The 16,064-nt window shown below is 41.9% G+C and overlaps 1 protein-coding gene across 1 annotated transcript; it reads right to left on the minus strand.

Annotated features, from left to right (window-relative positions):
- Nucleotides 1-394: 394 nt before the first annotated feature.
- GRPEL2 (GrpE like 2, mitochondrial) lies at nucleotides 395-12,616 on the minus strand. The gene is made up of 4 exons (XM_046000904.1): nucleotides 12,438-12,616; nucleotides 9,859-10,012; nucleotides 8,480-8,561; nucleotides 395-3,654 (listed from the first exon to the last, which is right to left on the minus strand). The coding sequence occupies exons 1-4, from the start codon at nucleotides 12,614-12,616 to the stop codon at nucleotides 3,290-3,292; spliced, it is 780 nt and encodes a 259-aa protein (XP_045856860.1). The 3' UTR covers nucleotides 395-3,289.
- Nucleotides 12,617-16,064: the final 3,448 nt, after the last annotated feature.

Consider the following 16,064-nt stretch of genomic DNA (forward strand, 5'->3'; position numbering starts at 1 on the left):
GTGTAAGGCCACAAGTCAGTGATCTGGTTGAGAGGATCAGAAGTCCAGGAGTTCAAGTGAAGTGATTGAAGCAGATAAGACAACTAGAACCAAGAAACAAGTGTAAGAAAATAAGGCAATGCCAGAGAGGAAGGCAAAAACAGAAGTCCAGATCTAAGAAATACGTAAGAATCAGAATGAAGCAAGGCCAAGGAGGTAGGAAAACAGACAAGACTTCAACCCCAAGGCAGAGTGTAGAATGAATGTCTACACACATCCATTTGGCTGGGCTGCTGTGGGATCTCAAGGTACCTCTGCTGAGTGTCGGCAAGATGGGTCAGGAGTCAATGAAGTTACCATAATGTCAATATATAGGCAGACAAAGACACTAAACACAGGAACTAGTTATGTCAATTCAGGTTTTATTGAAGTTGCTTCTGAATATTCTATTTCATCCTTAGTTTTCCCTATTTGATTTGCTTTAGTGTACAAGAACCTTTCTTCACTTATCAGATCCTTTGCCATGAAAGAGCACCAATTAACTTATCAGTATCAAACTAATTCCCTTATGACAGTGAAGAAAATCTGTGAAAGGTTTGTAGAATCCATGTACTAAAACACCAGGATCCCCTCTTCAAGTGAGCCAAAGCTTCCTTACATATCTGCAGGCTTACAACATTTCACTTTACCATCAAGATTAAAGTAATGAAGAGCAGATACAATTTTCTTGCTCCTCCAGTCTGAAAGTGTGGATTTCTTGCATTACAGTAAAAAAAAAAAAACAAAAAACAAAAAAAACACCAAAAAACCCCCCAAAACAAAAAACAAAAACCACACACACACACACACACACACACAGAAAAAAACCAGAAGCTGGAAGGAAAATAAGTCACTGATTGATTAAATTACAATTTTTTCTTCTTCTTCTTTTTTTTAATAGGAGCACCACTTAACCAGTTTTCCCCTATGCCTAGACTTTAGACAGCTATTAAAAACATAGGCAAAATAACATGTATAATAAAAGTAATAAAAATAAATATTTGAGGGCCTACTGTAGTAGACAATTTACACATTTCATTTAATCCTCACAATACTGTGAGGGAATTATAACCATTGTACAAACAAGGAAGCAGGCTCAGAAGGGTGAAATGACTGGGGCCCAAGATCACACAGGTGACCGGGCTGGGATTTATGTGCAAGTCTATGCCTCCACAGCCTATGCTCTTATGCTGCTCTGGCTCCCAAAAGCCCAACTTTTGAGATTCTTACCAGTATAGCTCCATCTTCTAAATTTACACTTTTAAGTCTGCATAACTACTGAATAATAAAAACATAAAATTATTCTCAATCTACTTGCTAAGACAGGAGTTTGCAGGGAATATTAGAAGACTCTTCAAGTACTCAAACATTCCATACCTAAAACTATGGTTGTTCTGATTCACTGATAATGACAGCTAGTAATTCAAGAACACATAGGTAATTGGCTCCTTTTCTTGTTGTCACCATCTGTCAATCTCAAAGGAATGAAGGGGGAAAAAAAAAAAAAGACAAATTCCTATTGTGAAATCTGACTGCTCATTAAATTTACAGTATGCACTTACTGGAAAGCCCAAAGAGGTTCTGGTTTTAAAATCTTACCACCAGTCTTTTGTTTGCTTCTTAAAAGCATTTTTTTTATTTTTTATTTAGTATCTAATTCTGGTGGAGATGGCAGGGCCCACTGGGGGATGGTTTTATTGATACATATGTGGAGTGTGCTGGAACTATCTATGATGTCTAAGAGGGTAACTTGTAACACTCCACAGAATGGGGTCATAAAATTCCAGTAGAAACAGATTTACTTTATGGGTAACTAACTTAAAAAACCTGAATCTACCTATGCAAGCTGGACATCTAATAATCTTTGTCCACTGGGGACACATTTGCATGTTCATTATAGAACTGTTGGATATTAAATGATTAAAGTTAGTATCTAGTTGTTCCTTATTCAAGTTCTCACTGAAATTTAGTTTACTAGTTTTAGACATTTTGAGTCCAGTTCTAAAAAGACGTTTTCATGCTTAAGAAGCTGAAAGGGTGAGATGAGATCATCATTAAGGCCTCTTCTAACATTAAAATCTCCGTAACTGACCTCCCTTCTAAAGTCTGATTGATAGGTCATTCACTTGCTCATTTACTGAACAAATCTTTTACAGAACACCAGCCATAAGCAAGACTGAAAAAAATAAGAAATAAACACATAGGCTCTTTAATTCTAGGAGATCAATACATAAAGGACAGCTAGATGTTAATATACGTAATATAAGACAGATACAAAAACTGGAAAATAAAGCTTAGTTTGAGAGGTAGTGATTTGTGAGTACCAAATTTAAAAAAAAAAAATCAGCATTAACTAAATGAAATGAGAAATCGTAGGAACCTAACATTTTTGCCCTGAACACGTCCCTGCATAACCTAATAAAGGATGATGAGGCAAATTTGACAAAGTGGAAGATTTAGGGACTAGTGGAGAGAAAAGCTGTAGGTAAATTACCTACATAGACTGATTTGGGTCATTAGCTATTGGTGCTGCCTTGGTTTCCCTGAAATGATTATATACCTAGGGAGGCTGTTAAGGTAACCCAGCAAAGCACAAAGTTTCTTGGTCATACTTGCTGGAAAGGAACCTGGCATCTTAAATTTCTTGATACTCCCTGCCTTCCAAGTCTTGCCTGGGCCTTAATTAGCCCTTGTAAATGGGACAATGAGTGTGAATATACCTGGCGGGGGCTACAAGGACAAAAGATGGCTAAAAGGAAAATAATAAAAAGGGGAAGTCCTAAAAATCTATGTGTATAAAAACCAACCCAAATGATCTAAATTCATGTAACTCTAAGCTTTATCATCTAAGTACCCAGATTGAACCGATCCCTACCATCTCCTTTCCCCGTGAAATACAAGATTCCTATTGAAGGGACCATTAGAAAGAAACATTTAGTTGAAAATATATAAACATATACTCATTTCCACTTTTAAAAAGATTTTCAATTGATAGTCATCAGAGTACCAATTTTAAAATAATTTTCTTAAACATATTTGGACAAAGGTCATAGGATCACTTGTCACATTGTTCAAATGCCCAATGGCAAGACTTCTCATGAGACCAAATAGGTCACATTCATCAGTAGAGTATCTTAGAAATAAAGCCAATATGACTAAATCCAAAACAGATCACATGAAGTACCTCATGTACAATACAAACCTAGTTTAATAAATAAAGGAAACACAGGTGGCTGTACTCTGGGAGAACATTCAGTTCTTCATGGCCCATTCATAGTCTTCTCTGAGACTCCACTGCGACTTCCACCCTGGCAAGTCTAATGGTGCGGCCGTGAAGCTTGTAGCCATCTTGCCTTACTAACGCCACGGTGCCAGGCTGTACCCCAACACCTGCTGGCACATGACAGATGAGTTCGTGCTCGTGAGGGTCATATTTGTCACCGATGGGTGTCATCTTCTCTAGGCCATGTTTGGCAAACACACTTTTCAGCTTTGCTTCTAAAAGTGATAACCCTCGGAAGATCTTCTCCAGAGTGAGCTTCTGGTCCCCAGGCTCTGTTTCTTCAGAAATGTACTCTGTAGTCTTCTCCAAAATGTCTGCCACTTCTACCAAGTCCTTACAGAAACTCTGAATTCCTAAAGAAACCAGACACTTTTATTGTTTGTGAAGAAAAATCACTTTGCTCCTGTGGGAGGAGTATGGGGATCGCCTAGGGGAGTGGCTGGTATATTGGATACCCCAGGAAGTGGGAAGACTGCTACATAGGACCCAGGGATCGTCATCAATGATTACCACCTTAACCCAACTGACAAATCAGGGTTTCTCTTGGAAGGCATATGACTGGGAAGCCTATTAGGGAAAGGGGAAGATGGTTAGAACCTAAGGACCAGGTAAGACTGAATGCAGGATGTCAGAAACCCGTGCTTTAAAAACTGGATCATTGAACACCTGGTTGGTTCAGTTGGTTGAGCGACTGCCTTCAGCTTAGGGTCATGATCCTGGAGTCCAGGATCGGGTCCGACACTGGGCTCCCTGCTCAGCTAGGGGTCTGCTTCTCCCTCTGACCTTCCCCCTCTCATGCTTGCTCTCATTCTCCCTCTCTAATAAGTACATAAAATCTTAAAAAAAACCCAGGATCATTGTTTCTTGTATTTGTATGGCTATTCACTTTTAGTACTGACTTATGTACAGTTTTGAAAATTTTTGTATGTCTTAATTTTGCTAAGACATGCACTCTCAATAGGGACAAGATACTGGTATTTCATGGGTAGGGGGCAATAATAAAGAAGTTAGTTGACAACACCATGCTAAGGGAGATTCAGGAAGGTTTATTCTTGAGGACTGGTTAAACAGGGATAGGAAAGTAATATACTCCAAAGAGAAGGTGAGTCTCCAACTGCCTGCTCGAAAGTTACACATATATGTACATACATATACTTGCTGGAGATAGGCCACAAAACTTTTTAGTTTTATGAACTGTTCTAAAGGTAAACTCAGTTGTTGAGCAATCTCATTACTCCCAATGTAGCATCTTGATTTTTCTTACAGAAATGTTAAGAATGTCACCATTACAGATATCAACGGTAACAGCAAAGGCCTGGTGGGAACTAGTGAAGGGTGAAGGACTTTGTTCATCTGGTTTTAATCCACGGACAGTTTTTTAAAGAAGATTTTATTTATTCATGGTGGGGGGGAGTGCACCCACGAGTGGGATGAGGGGCAGAGGGAGGAGAAGCAGACCCCCTGCTAAGCAGGAAGCCTGACTTGGAGTTTGATCCCAGGACCACGGGATCGTGACCTGAGCCAAAGTCAGTCACTTAACTTACTGAGCCACCTGGGCACCCCAATCCAGGGACAGTTTTAAGGCTATGCATCAAAATAGGGAGCCACCTTAACTGTATTCAGAGGTAAAAAGGAAGATCATCCACAGGGAGGCAATAAAAGAGATGACAGAGAAGAAATTTCCTAGACTGGCTGCCTCAATTCTGGAAGGAACAACTGACAGAGGTAGGAATTCTATCTTTAACTTCTGGGTAACAGAGTCCATTATAGCATCTTGAGCAAACAAGTGTAATAGGATTCAAATTAGTCTAATAATAATGTACATAATGGATTTGGGGTGCCGGGGCATGACAGATGGGCAGGAAGAGAAGATATTAGAAGAAATAGAAGAACCAAGTGAAGGAATGCTGGTATAATGTGGGAGAGGTCTGGTGTGGGAGAGGAGGTAAAGGAGAGGAAAGAGCAAAACCAGCAGGCATCTCCAGGGAACCAGACCTGGTGTGATCAAAGTTCCACGAGATACCTTGCCACCTCTACTGTGGTGGCGGCCATAAATATTAATGGCTATTAATGAAATCAGCTGAAAAAGTAGAAAAGATTTGCCGCAGGCTTGAGAAGTATGCCCATTAGATCAGAACTCCACCCAAGAGAGAAGAATGTCTCATAAAGATCAACCAGGGAGTACTAAAAGCATCTTTAGTACTACTAAAAGAAGACATATACTCTAACAGAATTTTGAAAGCGGTAGGCTTCTGGGCAGACTTATACACTGCCATGATACAAAGAATCCTGACTTCTGTCCAGTCAAGTTATATGAATTTGGGTAAAAAGCAGCCCAGGTTCTCTTGTTTGTATAGTGAGTGGTTCAGTCTCTGATTCTATTCTAATTACTGTTACTTCAATAGGAAGTTGGTGTCTGAACCATTTCTTGGGAGTAGGGGTGAGAGAGAATCTTTATGACCTGTTTAAGAGTAGATGAGTTACTGAGACAAAACTTTCCCTGGAAGGAGAGTCATCATGCTATATTGCATATTAATTAAATTATAAAAGTTTTCTATTTTTTTTCCTAACCCCATGCTCCCTGACCAATCTTCAATTTTTCTAAGCATTCCTGGCCACTAAAAAGAAATGACCCGGGGGGAGGTGGGATTGGGAGAGGGGGAGGGGGCTATGGACATTGCGGAGGGTAAGTGCTATCGTGAGTGCTGTGAAGTGTGTAAACCTGGCGATTCACAGACCTGTACCCCTGGGGATAAAAATACATTATATGTTTATTAAAAAAAAAAAAATTTGGAAGGGGAGGCGAACCATAAGAGACTATGGACTCTGAAAAACAACCTGAGGGTTTTGAAGGGTCAGGGGTGGGAGGTTGGGGGAACAGGTGGTGGGTAATGGGGAGGGCACGTTTTGCATGGAGCACTGGGTGTTGTGCAAAAAGAATGAATACTGTTACGCTGAAAAAATAAATAAAATGGAAAAAAAAAGAATAAAAAAAAAAAAAAAAAAAAGAAATGACCCAAGCAAATGACTTAGATGGCATACTGCTAGACACATTTTGCTCTCTAAATGAATAAATTAGATTATCAAATTATTTTTGAGCTTAGCTAGTATTCGTTTGTTCCTGGGAACCATATCAATTCTTGAGGAAACTGATATAAGAGATATAACCCATCAAAGCCTGACTTCTGGTAAGCCAATTTACCCTGCTCCCCTCAAGCAGGAAAGAAGTCTTTCCCAGGTACCAAGTTGGTTTACTTGCTACAGAATTCCCTGTAGCTCAAAGGTCAGCAAACTTTTCCTATTAAGGGCCGTATAGTAAATATTTTAGGTTTTGTGAGACAAGAGGCAAAAATCAAGGATCTTATGTAGGTGATTATTTCTACAAATTTTTATTTTTATTTAATTAATTAATTTATTTAAAGATTTATTTATTTATTTATTTACTTGACAGAGATCACAAGTAGGCAGAGAGAGAGATGAGGAAGCAGCTTCCCGCTGAGCAGAGATCCTGATTTGGGGCTCGATCCCAGGACCTTGGGATCATGACCTGGGCCAAAGGCAGAGGCTTTAACCCACTGAGCCACCCAGGCACCCCAATTTCTACAAATTTTTAATAATAAAATTCAGAACTGTATTTACGGACTAACACACAGGCTGTAGTTTGCAAAGCTCTGTCCTGACAGTTGGAAATAAGACATTAAAACTTGGATGAAACATCAGTAATACAATTTGGGGGTCAGTACTTAGCTCATATAGTAGCCTTGAAACATGATATCTCTAGCACTGAATGCAAAGCAGAAGGCTATGCCAAAGCACTGGGGCTGGACAGGACAGGAATGAAGTGAATTCTGTGCACAAACAGCAGATAAAATCCAGAGAACAGGGACTAGTGTGACACGGGGGAAAGAATAATAGACTGGGGGTCAGGAGCCAACAGACTTATGTCTCTATCTGTCACCAATTAACTTTTTCCAGCTCACTTGTAGAAGGAGACTGGACTACATACAATCCAAGGGCTCCTGAAGCACCTTCATTCTATGTGCAACGAAAGTATAATTCTCTTTATGAAACTGTGAGTAAGGCGAGTAATCACAGATCTGCCTTCTACCCTTCAATCCGTTACGAACACTTACATGAGCACATTTGGAACGAGTTGTTGTGTGTTCAGAGAAAAATTTGTGAAAGACTTTTTTATTTTCTTTTTTAAATGTGTGGACTTCAAATGTATATATGTATCTAAGATTTTATTTTTAAGTAATCTCTACACCCAACGTGTGGCTCAAACGCCTAACTAGAGATCAAGTTTCATGGTCCACTGACTAAGCCAGCCAGGTGCCCCTGAAAGACTTCAAAGATTGAAAGACCAAAAAGAGTATTCAGTTATCAGTGAAAAAACAGATGTGATCTAATATAACTTCCAGAATTACCTGCTCCCATATGGTCCGTGGCTTTGTCTTTGAGTTATTTGCTAACTTATTAAGTTGTAAACACTGATGGTAATGCAAGTGATTTTTGTCCACAGTAGTGAAAACTGTCTGGCGTAGACAGAGTCGATTACTGCACTATGGTTACAGACCAGTTTTGCTCTACGAAGCAAATTTTAGTATTCCTGATTGCTCACGCATCTTGTTCTTTGGATTCTCCTCTGAACATCTTAATGATTCACTTGTTTGTTAATGAGTTAAACAGAATTGGCTGCGTAAGCACTAGAATGTTAAGTGTACATGCTTGAAAAATTAAGTAACAAAGGTTTTGGTCAAAATAAAGGCAAGTATTATTTTAGTAAATAGTTTACTTGGCAACATTCCCAATAAACATCTCACAAGACATATGGCAAGAGTGGAAGGGCAGAGTAGGGTTGGTTTAGGACCTAGATGTGTTTTTTACTATGTTCAGTTTGTAAGGATACTCAGTATCCTTAAACTAAAAGGTATTTTTTTTTTTTGAGAAAGAAAGAGAGAGAGAGAGAACACCTGCACAAAAGGGGGGGAGGGGCAAAGGGAGAGAGAGAATCCCAAGCAGGCTCCATGCTCAGTGCAGATCCCAACATGGGGCTCAACCTCGCAACGAAGATCATGACCAGAGCCAAAATCAAGAGTCTCACGCTTAACCAACTGAGCCACCCAGGTGCCCCAAACTAAAAGGTAGTTTAATTTTTATCATGAATAAATCTCTCACCAAATATCTTGGCATCTTCTACACATCTCTGGGTTCGCCGCCTTATGTTTTCACCATCGGCTACCGCTCTCTGGTATCTCATCTGACACCAAAGCAAAGTCAAAATGATCAGAAAAAAAAATACATGCTTGCTAGTGGAAAAGAATTTTTTTAAAAAAGATTTTACTTATTTATTTGAGGAAGAATGAGAGAGAGAGAGAGAGAGAGAGAGAGAGAGAAAACACTCATGAGAGGGGAAGGGTCAGAGGAGGGAGAAGCAGACTCCCTGCTGAGGGACTGGATCCTGGGACTCCAGGATCATGACCTGAGCTGAAGGCAGTTGCTTAACCAACTGAGCCACCCACGTTCCCAAGAATGTTTTTCCATACTTTACAAACTTCAACCTTCTGACAGGTTTTTATAAAAAAAAAAAATTAGGAGCTGCAGGAATCTTAGATCAGCTACTAAAAATCCTAAGTCAAAGCAGGAACCTACTTTGTACAGCAACCCCAATAGGCTGTCATTTAGCCTCCTACTCTGAAGACTTAACAAGGTGTTTTCAAGTTCATTATCTTTTTTTTTTTTAAAGATTTTATTTATTTATTTGACAGAAAGAGAGATCACAAGTAGGCAGAGAGGCAGGCAGAGAGAGAGAGAGGAGGAAGCAGGCTCCCCGCGGAGCAGAGAGCCCGATGCGGGGCTCGATCCCAGGACCCTGAGATCATGACCTGAGCCAAAGGCAGCGGCTTAATCCACTGAGCCACCCAGGCGCCCCTCAAGTTCATTATCTTGAGAGAAAGCTTCCTTTTTCACACGCAGCCAATAATGCCACCCTCTTTCTTCCATTGAACTGAACTCCAGGACAACAAACAGTAAGTTTTAAAAGTGTGTCTTTTATTTGAAGGTAGTTAGTTTAGCTCCTTTAATCTTTTCCTCTTTCATTCTCATAATCCTTGATTCCTTTAATTGCTCTCACAAGACATGCTTTCCTACCTCCTTACCATTCTGGGTGGTCTTGCTTTGGAACTAACTACTCTAATTACCGCCCTCAACACGTGTCTGTCAACCCCGGTAGGCAGAGTATGCCAGATGTAGTCTGACTGGCAGAGGAAGTGATAAATGACACACTCATTCAACAAATATCTACAGAGTTTTTACTAAACATGCCAGGCCCTGTGCCTCCTCTGAAGCTACCACAACATTAGGTAAGTAAGTACTGTGACAACCTGTTGTTAATGATGACAGACCACTTTGTCTAATATACCTAGCAGGAGAGTAGAGATGGGGGGAGAGGTAAAGAGCCCATGAGAGGAAATTTGATTTAAAAAAACGGACACAAAAACTGTATGTGGATATTTAAACCAGAGAGGGGATGTAAGGAACAGACAAAATCTACTCACTGTTAAGTCCTGGACTTCCTTCTCCAGTTTCACAGCTTTAAGCTTTAAGGCTCGTTCTGCAAGAGAGGGCCCAAGCTCATGGGGAGGGTCCTCAGAACTGCAGGCCTCACCAGCAGTTCTCTGGGTGGCAGTGCTGAAAGGATGCGGCCATCCCCTAAAGCGAGAGGGAGGGGGGCACATGAAGAAATGCCATCACACACAGCCAAACTGCTTGTGGTCACAGTAACAACACCAACACTTATAAAGTATAAAGTTACTAAGTGTCAGACACCACTGTCAGGTTTTATGTAAATGATCTTTTCATCTCACAGTGTGTGAGAGAAATTATATTATCATCTCAAATTTTTCTTTTTTAACGATTTTATTGATTTGAGACAGAGCACGAGTGGTGGGGAGGGGACGAGGGAGAGGGAGAAGCAGATTCCTAGTTGAGTAAGGAGCTGGACACCAGGACCCTGAGATCATGACCTGACCCGTAGGCAGACACTTAACCAACTGAGCCGCCCAGGCTCCCTTATCATCTCAATTTTATAAATGAGAAAACTGAAGCTCAGAGAGGCTTATGACTTGCATAAGACCACATAACCAGTATTCTGTTGAATTAGGATACTGAACACAAGGCAGCAGAAATAGCTAGAAGTGGGGACACAAAAGTCAGCAAGAGAAAACTGAGTTCTAATGCCCAGAACCAGCAGGGCAATATCAGAAGTGGGAAATCAAAACACAAAGCCATACATTTCTGATTCAATCCTTCATTTTACACATGGGGAAAATGAAGCCCAGTAAAGGGACTGTGTCAAACTGGAGTCAGGCCTAGAATTCTAAAGCTTTCTTGACCACAAGCTCCTAAGTTAGGCTCTTATGAAAGAGCACCTGTGTTAAGAGAAATCCTGACTTGGGAACTCACGTCTGTGCAAAATCATGTCAGTTAAACACTTATAAAACACTATACGTTCCAGGCTGTGAACTATAAACAGGTGAATAAAATGGATCTTTGTATTCAATCATGTTTGTAATCCAGAATTTCATACAGCTCAAATGTCTGACGTATAGTTGTTTACAAAGGAAGAACTTTAGAGCAGGACCTACTTTACAAATCTTGGATTGTAGCAGTTCTCATTCCTCCTTCAAGGAAGTTTCCATTACACTTCCTTGGATTCTCATAATTTGAAGTAAAATCAACAAAATCAATCTGTGAGTACAAAAGGTCTTTAAAACAATTTACTCATATGAACTGGCATATATCGAAGAGCAGTCATTGAGGTGACATCCAGGCAAAGATTTAAAAGGAGTAAAAAGAGTTTGCTTCAAGCAAGGGAGAGGGAACAGTCAGTAGAAAGCTATGGGCAAGATGACTTTTATGTCCTAGACTTTCCAGGCCAGCCAATCTGGTTTCAGACTGTAAACGGTTCCACATTTCTGGTTCACAAAATATGGTCACCATAGATTTGGGGCAAATCACACAGGGTGAAATACCTCCTTCCTCCTCAACTAACAAACTACATTTATCCAACTGAAAGTGTGTCATAATACTCCCAAGGGTCAGTTTAAAGAGAAAACGGCCAAAGCCCAAGTCTGAAACGGAGAGTTGAGGCTGATCCCTTCAATTCCTCCTGCTCCAGAACTGGAGTGAAGGGAAATTTGATCAGAAGCAAACTTTTTTCTTCTAGTCACTTCCCTACATCACAAACTGCCAAAAAGACTTAAAAAGCCCGAAACCCAGAATTCAACAGAATTCAATCTCGCACCCAGGTGCTAGGGCAGGGTGCTAGGTCAAGTGTGTAAAGATAAAAAGGCGGCAAACAGTTTTGCGAAATTCCCGGATTCCCCGCAGCTTAATTTACACTTCAGAAGTCCAAGCTTACTCACCCCACAGTTCACTCATTTTTATTCTTTCTGAGGAACACACAGTCAAACACGGAGTCGCCCTGAGAATAATTAACGTTGTTCACTAATTAAAAGCGCCGATTCTAGAGCCCTGAGTTTCGGAAAGTTACTGAACTTTTCTAACCCTCAGTTTTCTCGATTGAACGGGAGAATAAAAAGAACTACCCATAAAGTTCTATAGTCGGCATGATAAGTAATCAAAAAAAGGTGCCGCAGCAGATGGTGAAGAGCAGCAAATGCAACTTCATAGACTCCCATAGGTCAGGTGGAAGAGCCGTTTGGAGACCAAGTCGACCGCCCTCCTTTTACCGACAGATAAAGTGAAGCCGAGATAATGTGGAAGGGACTGGCCTAGGGTCACACAGGGAGTCGGCGGGGAGAATTCAATGTAACTGCACACACCCCAGCCGGAGGAAAAGAGGCCGGGAGACGTACATCCCCAATTCAGTCGATGCTCGGGGCTGAAGAGTTCCCACCTCCAAGGAACGTGATCTCGGCTCTTTCTTGGCCTGGCAAGGAAACGCAGCTGCGTGCCTCAGTTTCCTTATCTGTAAAATGGGGCCGCGAGTCCCGAATCGGACAGCCGAGAGGTCTGGTGAGTCATCTCGCGCCCTCTAGCCCACAACCGCCCTTCCAGGTTGCTTGTCTCGCACTACCCTCAACCCCCGACCGACGCGGCCTGCCTCGCTCACCTGCCTTCGGACGCGGCACTCGAGGCCAGGAGGCGCTGCACCAGCCGCCGGACCGCCCATACAGACCGCGCGGCCATATTCCCGATCTCCGCTGACGGAGGCAGCGCACGCGCAATTGCTCCAAATGACGAGATTAGCGAGATACCACGCTTCCCGGCAGGCTTCGCGAGCGCTCTCATTCCAGGACCCCAAACCAGTACGCCACACTTCCGGTTGTCCCTGCGCGCGCGGTGCTCGTGCCTATCCGGTGTCCCCGACGAAATGCGACATTTCCGGTCCCCAGCGAGTTGGGTGCGCAGGGCGGGTTCCTGTGGCGGGAGTTAGACTCCGTTCTGGTCGCGAAATCCGCGGTCACAACAGGGGATCACCGCTGTACCCTCAAGTAGGTTACGTGAAATCATAAACAATAAGTGAATGCGAACGTGACTTAAAGTCAAAATATGACCGGTGTTTAACGAGGGCCGTGGTGCCGCGGAAGCCTAGAATACGTTGTGGCCGAGTGTCGGCAGTTTTCCCGGGGGAAACCCTTGACAGAAAGCTAAAGAATGAGTAGATGAAAGGAGAAGGAAAGTAGTTCAGGTAGGGGTAAACAGCATCTGCAAAATCCCAGTCAAGCGGGAGAGTGTATTTCGAATAAGGCGCCGAACTGTTGGAGGGAACGGGGCCGGCAACACAACAGTATGAACAGAACGGGCCCCGCAAGGGATTGAAAAAACTTAAAGCCCGACTCCGCCATTACCCTTACCTGCTTTTTTCTTCGAGTTCCCTTGTTTACTGACTTAGCTATTTTTTTTAATGTGTATTTTCTCACTTCCTTTCACTTGAATGTGGACAGAGATTAGTCGGTTATTACCAATGAACGATGGAACAATTTCTTAATGTAGTACACAAATTTTTTGCTCCATGAACTTGAGTCTTACTGATTGCAATGCGAACATGTTACAAAACCTTTACATTTTTAACGGGTCGCTTTGACTCCTGTATGATGCAGATTGCTGGGTCAAAACAAAGAGGCAGGGAGACAAGCTATCGTACTAGTCCATGCAAGGGGAGGACTGTATTCTGTCCTGGGGACCCCTTGATAGATCTTAGTAACACCCTATCTAAAGTAGCTACTGTTGGGGTGCCTGGGTGGCTCAGTGGATTAAGCCTCTGCCTTCGGCTTGGGTCATGATCTCAGGGTCCTGGGGTCAAGCCCCACATGGGGCTCTCTGCTCAGCGGTGAGCCTGCTACCCCCCCCCCCCATCTGCCTCTCTGCCTACTTGTGATCTCTCTGTCAAATGAATAAATAAAATCTTTAAAAAAAAATAAAGTAGCTACTATTTTAGGTGTGTCCAGCAATTTCTGTTTCCATATTTGTATTTTGTTTTGTTTTCTTTTTGTTCTCCCAACTAGAGTTTGAGCAAGAGGGTGTCTGTCTTGTTCACAGTGGTGATTTCTGACATCTAGTACAGTAGGTAGGTATCCATAATAGGTTTTCAATGAATATTTGTTGAATGAATTAATGGTTGATATCAGTGGAGATAGGATGAAGTGGATTAATTATAGAGAGATTTAGTGTGGAAAACTGTCAGGAAGTGAGGATAGATTGGTGATTGGGGTTGAGGGCACTTGGAATTGCCAGACTAGTTCCTGGATCCTCCTTAAGGTTAAAAAAAAATAAAAATAAAAATAAAAAAAATATATATTTTAACCTTTTTTAACCTATAATATATATTATATTGTATAATATATATATATATATATATTTAATTTAATTTTTTTTTTTAAGAAGTGGGAAGTGTGCTCTCATCACTCTAAATCTTCACCATAGCATGGCTTACTTGTACTGTAGCTATTTGGGTCAGGTTTTCTCTCTACTTGTCTGTGAGTTCCCTGAGGACAGAGCTGGAGACTTTGCATCTTTTAATTCTATTCAAGGCCCAGTCCAAATGTGTCATAACCAACACCTGATGTTTCCTTTTGGCCCCAGGAGAAGAGCAACATGGGTTAAGGAGGGGTTATGATCTGCTTTTACATTTATGAAAATTGAGGCTCAGAGAGGTTGGTATACCTGCTCAGGGTCCCCCACTGAGGATTCAGGGACACCAGAAATCCTGATAGTCCCAACACTTGGCAGTGTCGGAAAGGATGGAGCTTCAAATCCCGCCAGACCCATGAGCCTATACCTTGAAAACAAAACAGAATAAACAAGGCATTTTAACAGATGAGGACTGCCATCTATGCTTTAGCCACTTTGTCTGCACTTCTCTTAGCTAACTAGCTTATACCAAATGTGCTGCATGTGTACATCTGTCATTAGTGTGTTTATGAAGTGCTAGTGTGCTTCTGAATGCTGCAGTGCAAGATGGGTGGTGGGGTAAGACGTGGATGAAATGGAACCTTGGACTAAGAGGAAGGGCGGCTGGCTCCATCACTTCCTAACTGTGGGTCGTGCAATTTACATAACCGCCCTGGGCTTCAGTTTCCCAAACTAAAAACTGGGGTAATAGAGCCTGTGTCAGAGTTTTAGGGAAAATGCCTGGGAAAGTGATTAGTTAGCACCAGGACTGGCTATGCAATTTAAAGGGCAAAAGGAAAATGTGATGCCCCTTGTTCAAAAATTACTGAGAGGGTTAACAGCAGAGCACTAAACCAAGCTCAGGGCCCCACTAATCTTTGTGACTGAACAGGTTGTGTGCCTGCGAACCTTGGCTAACACGGTACCTGATGCGTGGAGTGCTCAATATGTGTTTATTATTAATTCTGTATTGCTCCCCCTCTCAAGGATTTTCAAGGTCTTTCAGTGGGGAAAAATGCTCAGCCGCAGAATAACCACACGAGAAAGAATACACACCGAGGACAGAGTTGGGGTGATGGGTGTCATTCCAGGATCCACATTTTAAAAAAGAACATTAACAATGTAGATTAGGTGAGCTCCTTTTTCATTGAAGATGTTTAAGTGGAATCTGGATGAAAACTGTCAGTTATGGATTAGTTGCTTTTTAGCTTTTTGATGGCTGTGATTACCATATAAACATCATTTCTTCAGTGGAAAGAGCACAGGATTTTTAGTCAGATATTTCTTATCTAGCTAATAATAAGGGCCACTATTGACTGAGCATTTCCTATTTCTCAGACAGTGCAAGATGCTTCCCCTGTGCTATCTCACTGAATTTCCCCAATAGTCTTGGGTAGGGGGGAGGAAATGGAACTGTTACCCTGGGTTTTGCAGATAAAGAAAAGAATGAGAGGTCAGGTGACTTTCCCAGACTTAACAGCTGGGCAGCGGCAGAGGCTAGGCTCAAATCCAACTCTGTCTGTGTTGGGGTCCATTATCAAAGGAACGAGACTGATACAAATTGAAAGTTATGCAAAGCCTTATTCTATGCCAAGCATTAGAAGTCAGACTGACCGGCCAGGGCCACCTCCGAAGAGAGCGACCCCCTCCCGATCTCACAGGCTGGTTTTATAGGGCATAACCGCAGACCCAAGGTATGTGACTTCTATTGTTAAGGCATTTACTCCCGGAATCGATACCTGGAACCATACCAGGAACTACTGGGGCGTTTATTCCCAGAATGAAGTCCATGGATGTAAACAACAATACGGCTACCTAGGCAATGTGGAGTTGCTCTGGCTAAGCA

The sequence above is a fragment of the Meles meles genome, chromosome 3 (genome assembly GCF_922984935.1).
Source record: "Meles meles chromosome 3, mMelMel3.1 paternal haplotype, whole genome shotgun sequence".
In the NCBI taxonomy this organism is placed as follows: Eukaryota; Metazoa; Chordata; class Mammalia; order Carnivora; family Mustelidae; genus Meles; species Meles meles.

What these genes read in the sequence shown, in the direction of transcription:
- GRPEL2 (XM_046000904.1), bottom strand. Translation starts at nt 12,616, where the DNA reads ATGAGAGCGCTCGCGAAGCCTGCCGGGAAGCGTGGTATCTCGCTAATC. An exon ending in AGGAAGTCCAGGACTTAACA is followed by an intron (nt 8,562 to 9,858) that starts GTGAGTAGATTT and finishes CTTTGGTGTCAG; the next exon opens with ATGAGATACCAGAGAGCGGT. An exon ending in AGAAGATGCCAAGATATTTG is followed by an intron (nt 3,655 to 8,479) that starts GTGAGAGATTTA and finishes TGGTTTCTTTAG; the next exon opens with GAATTCAGAGTTTCTGTAAG.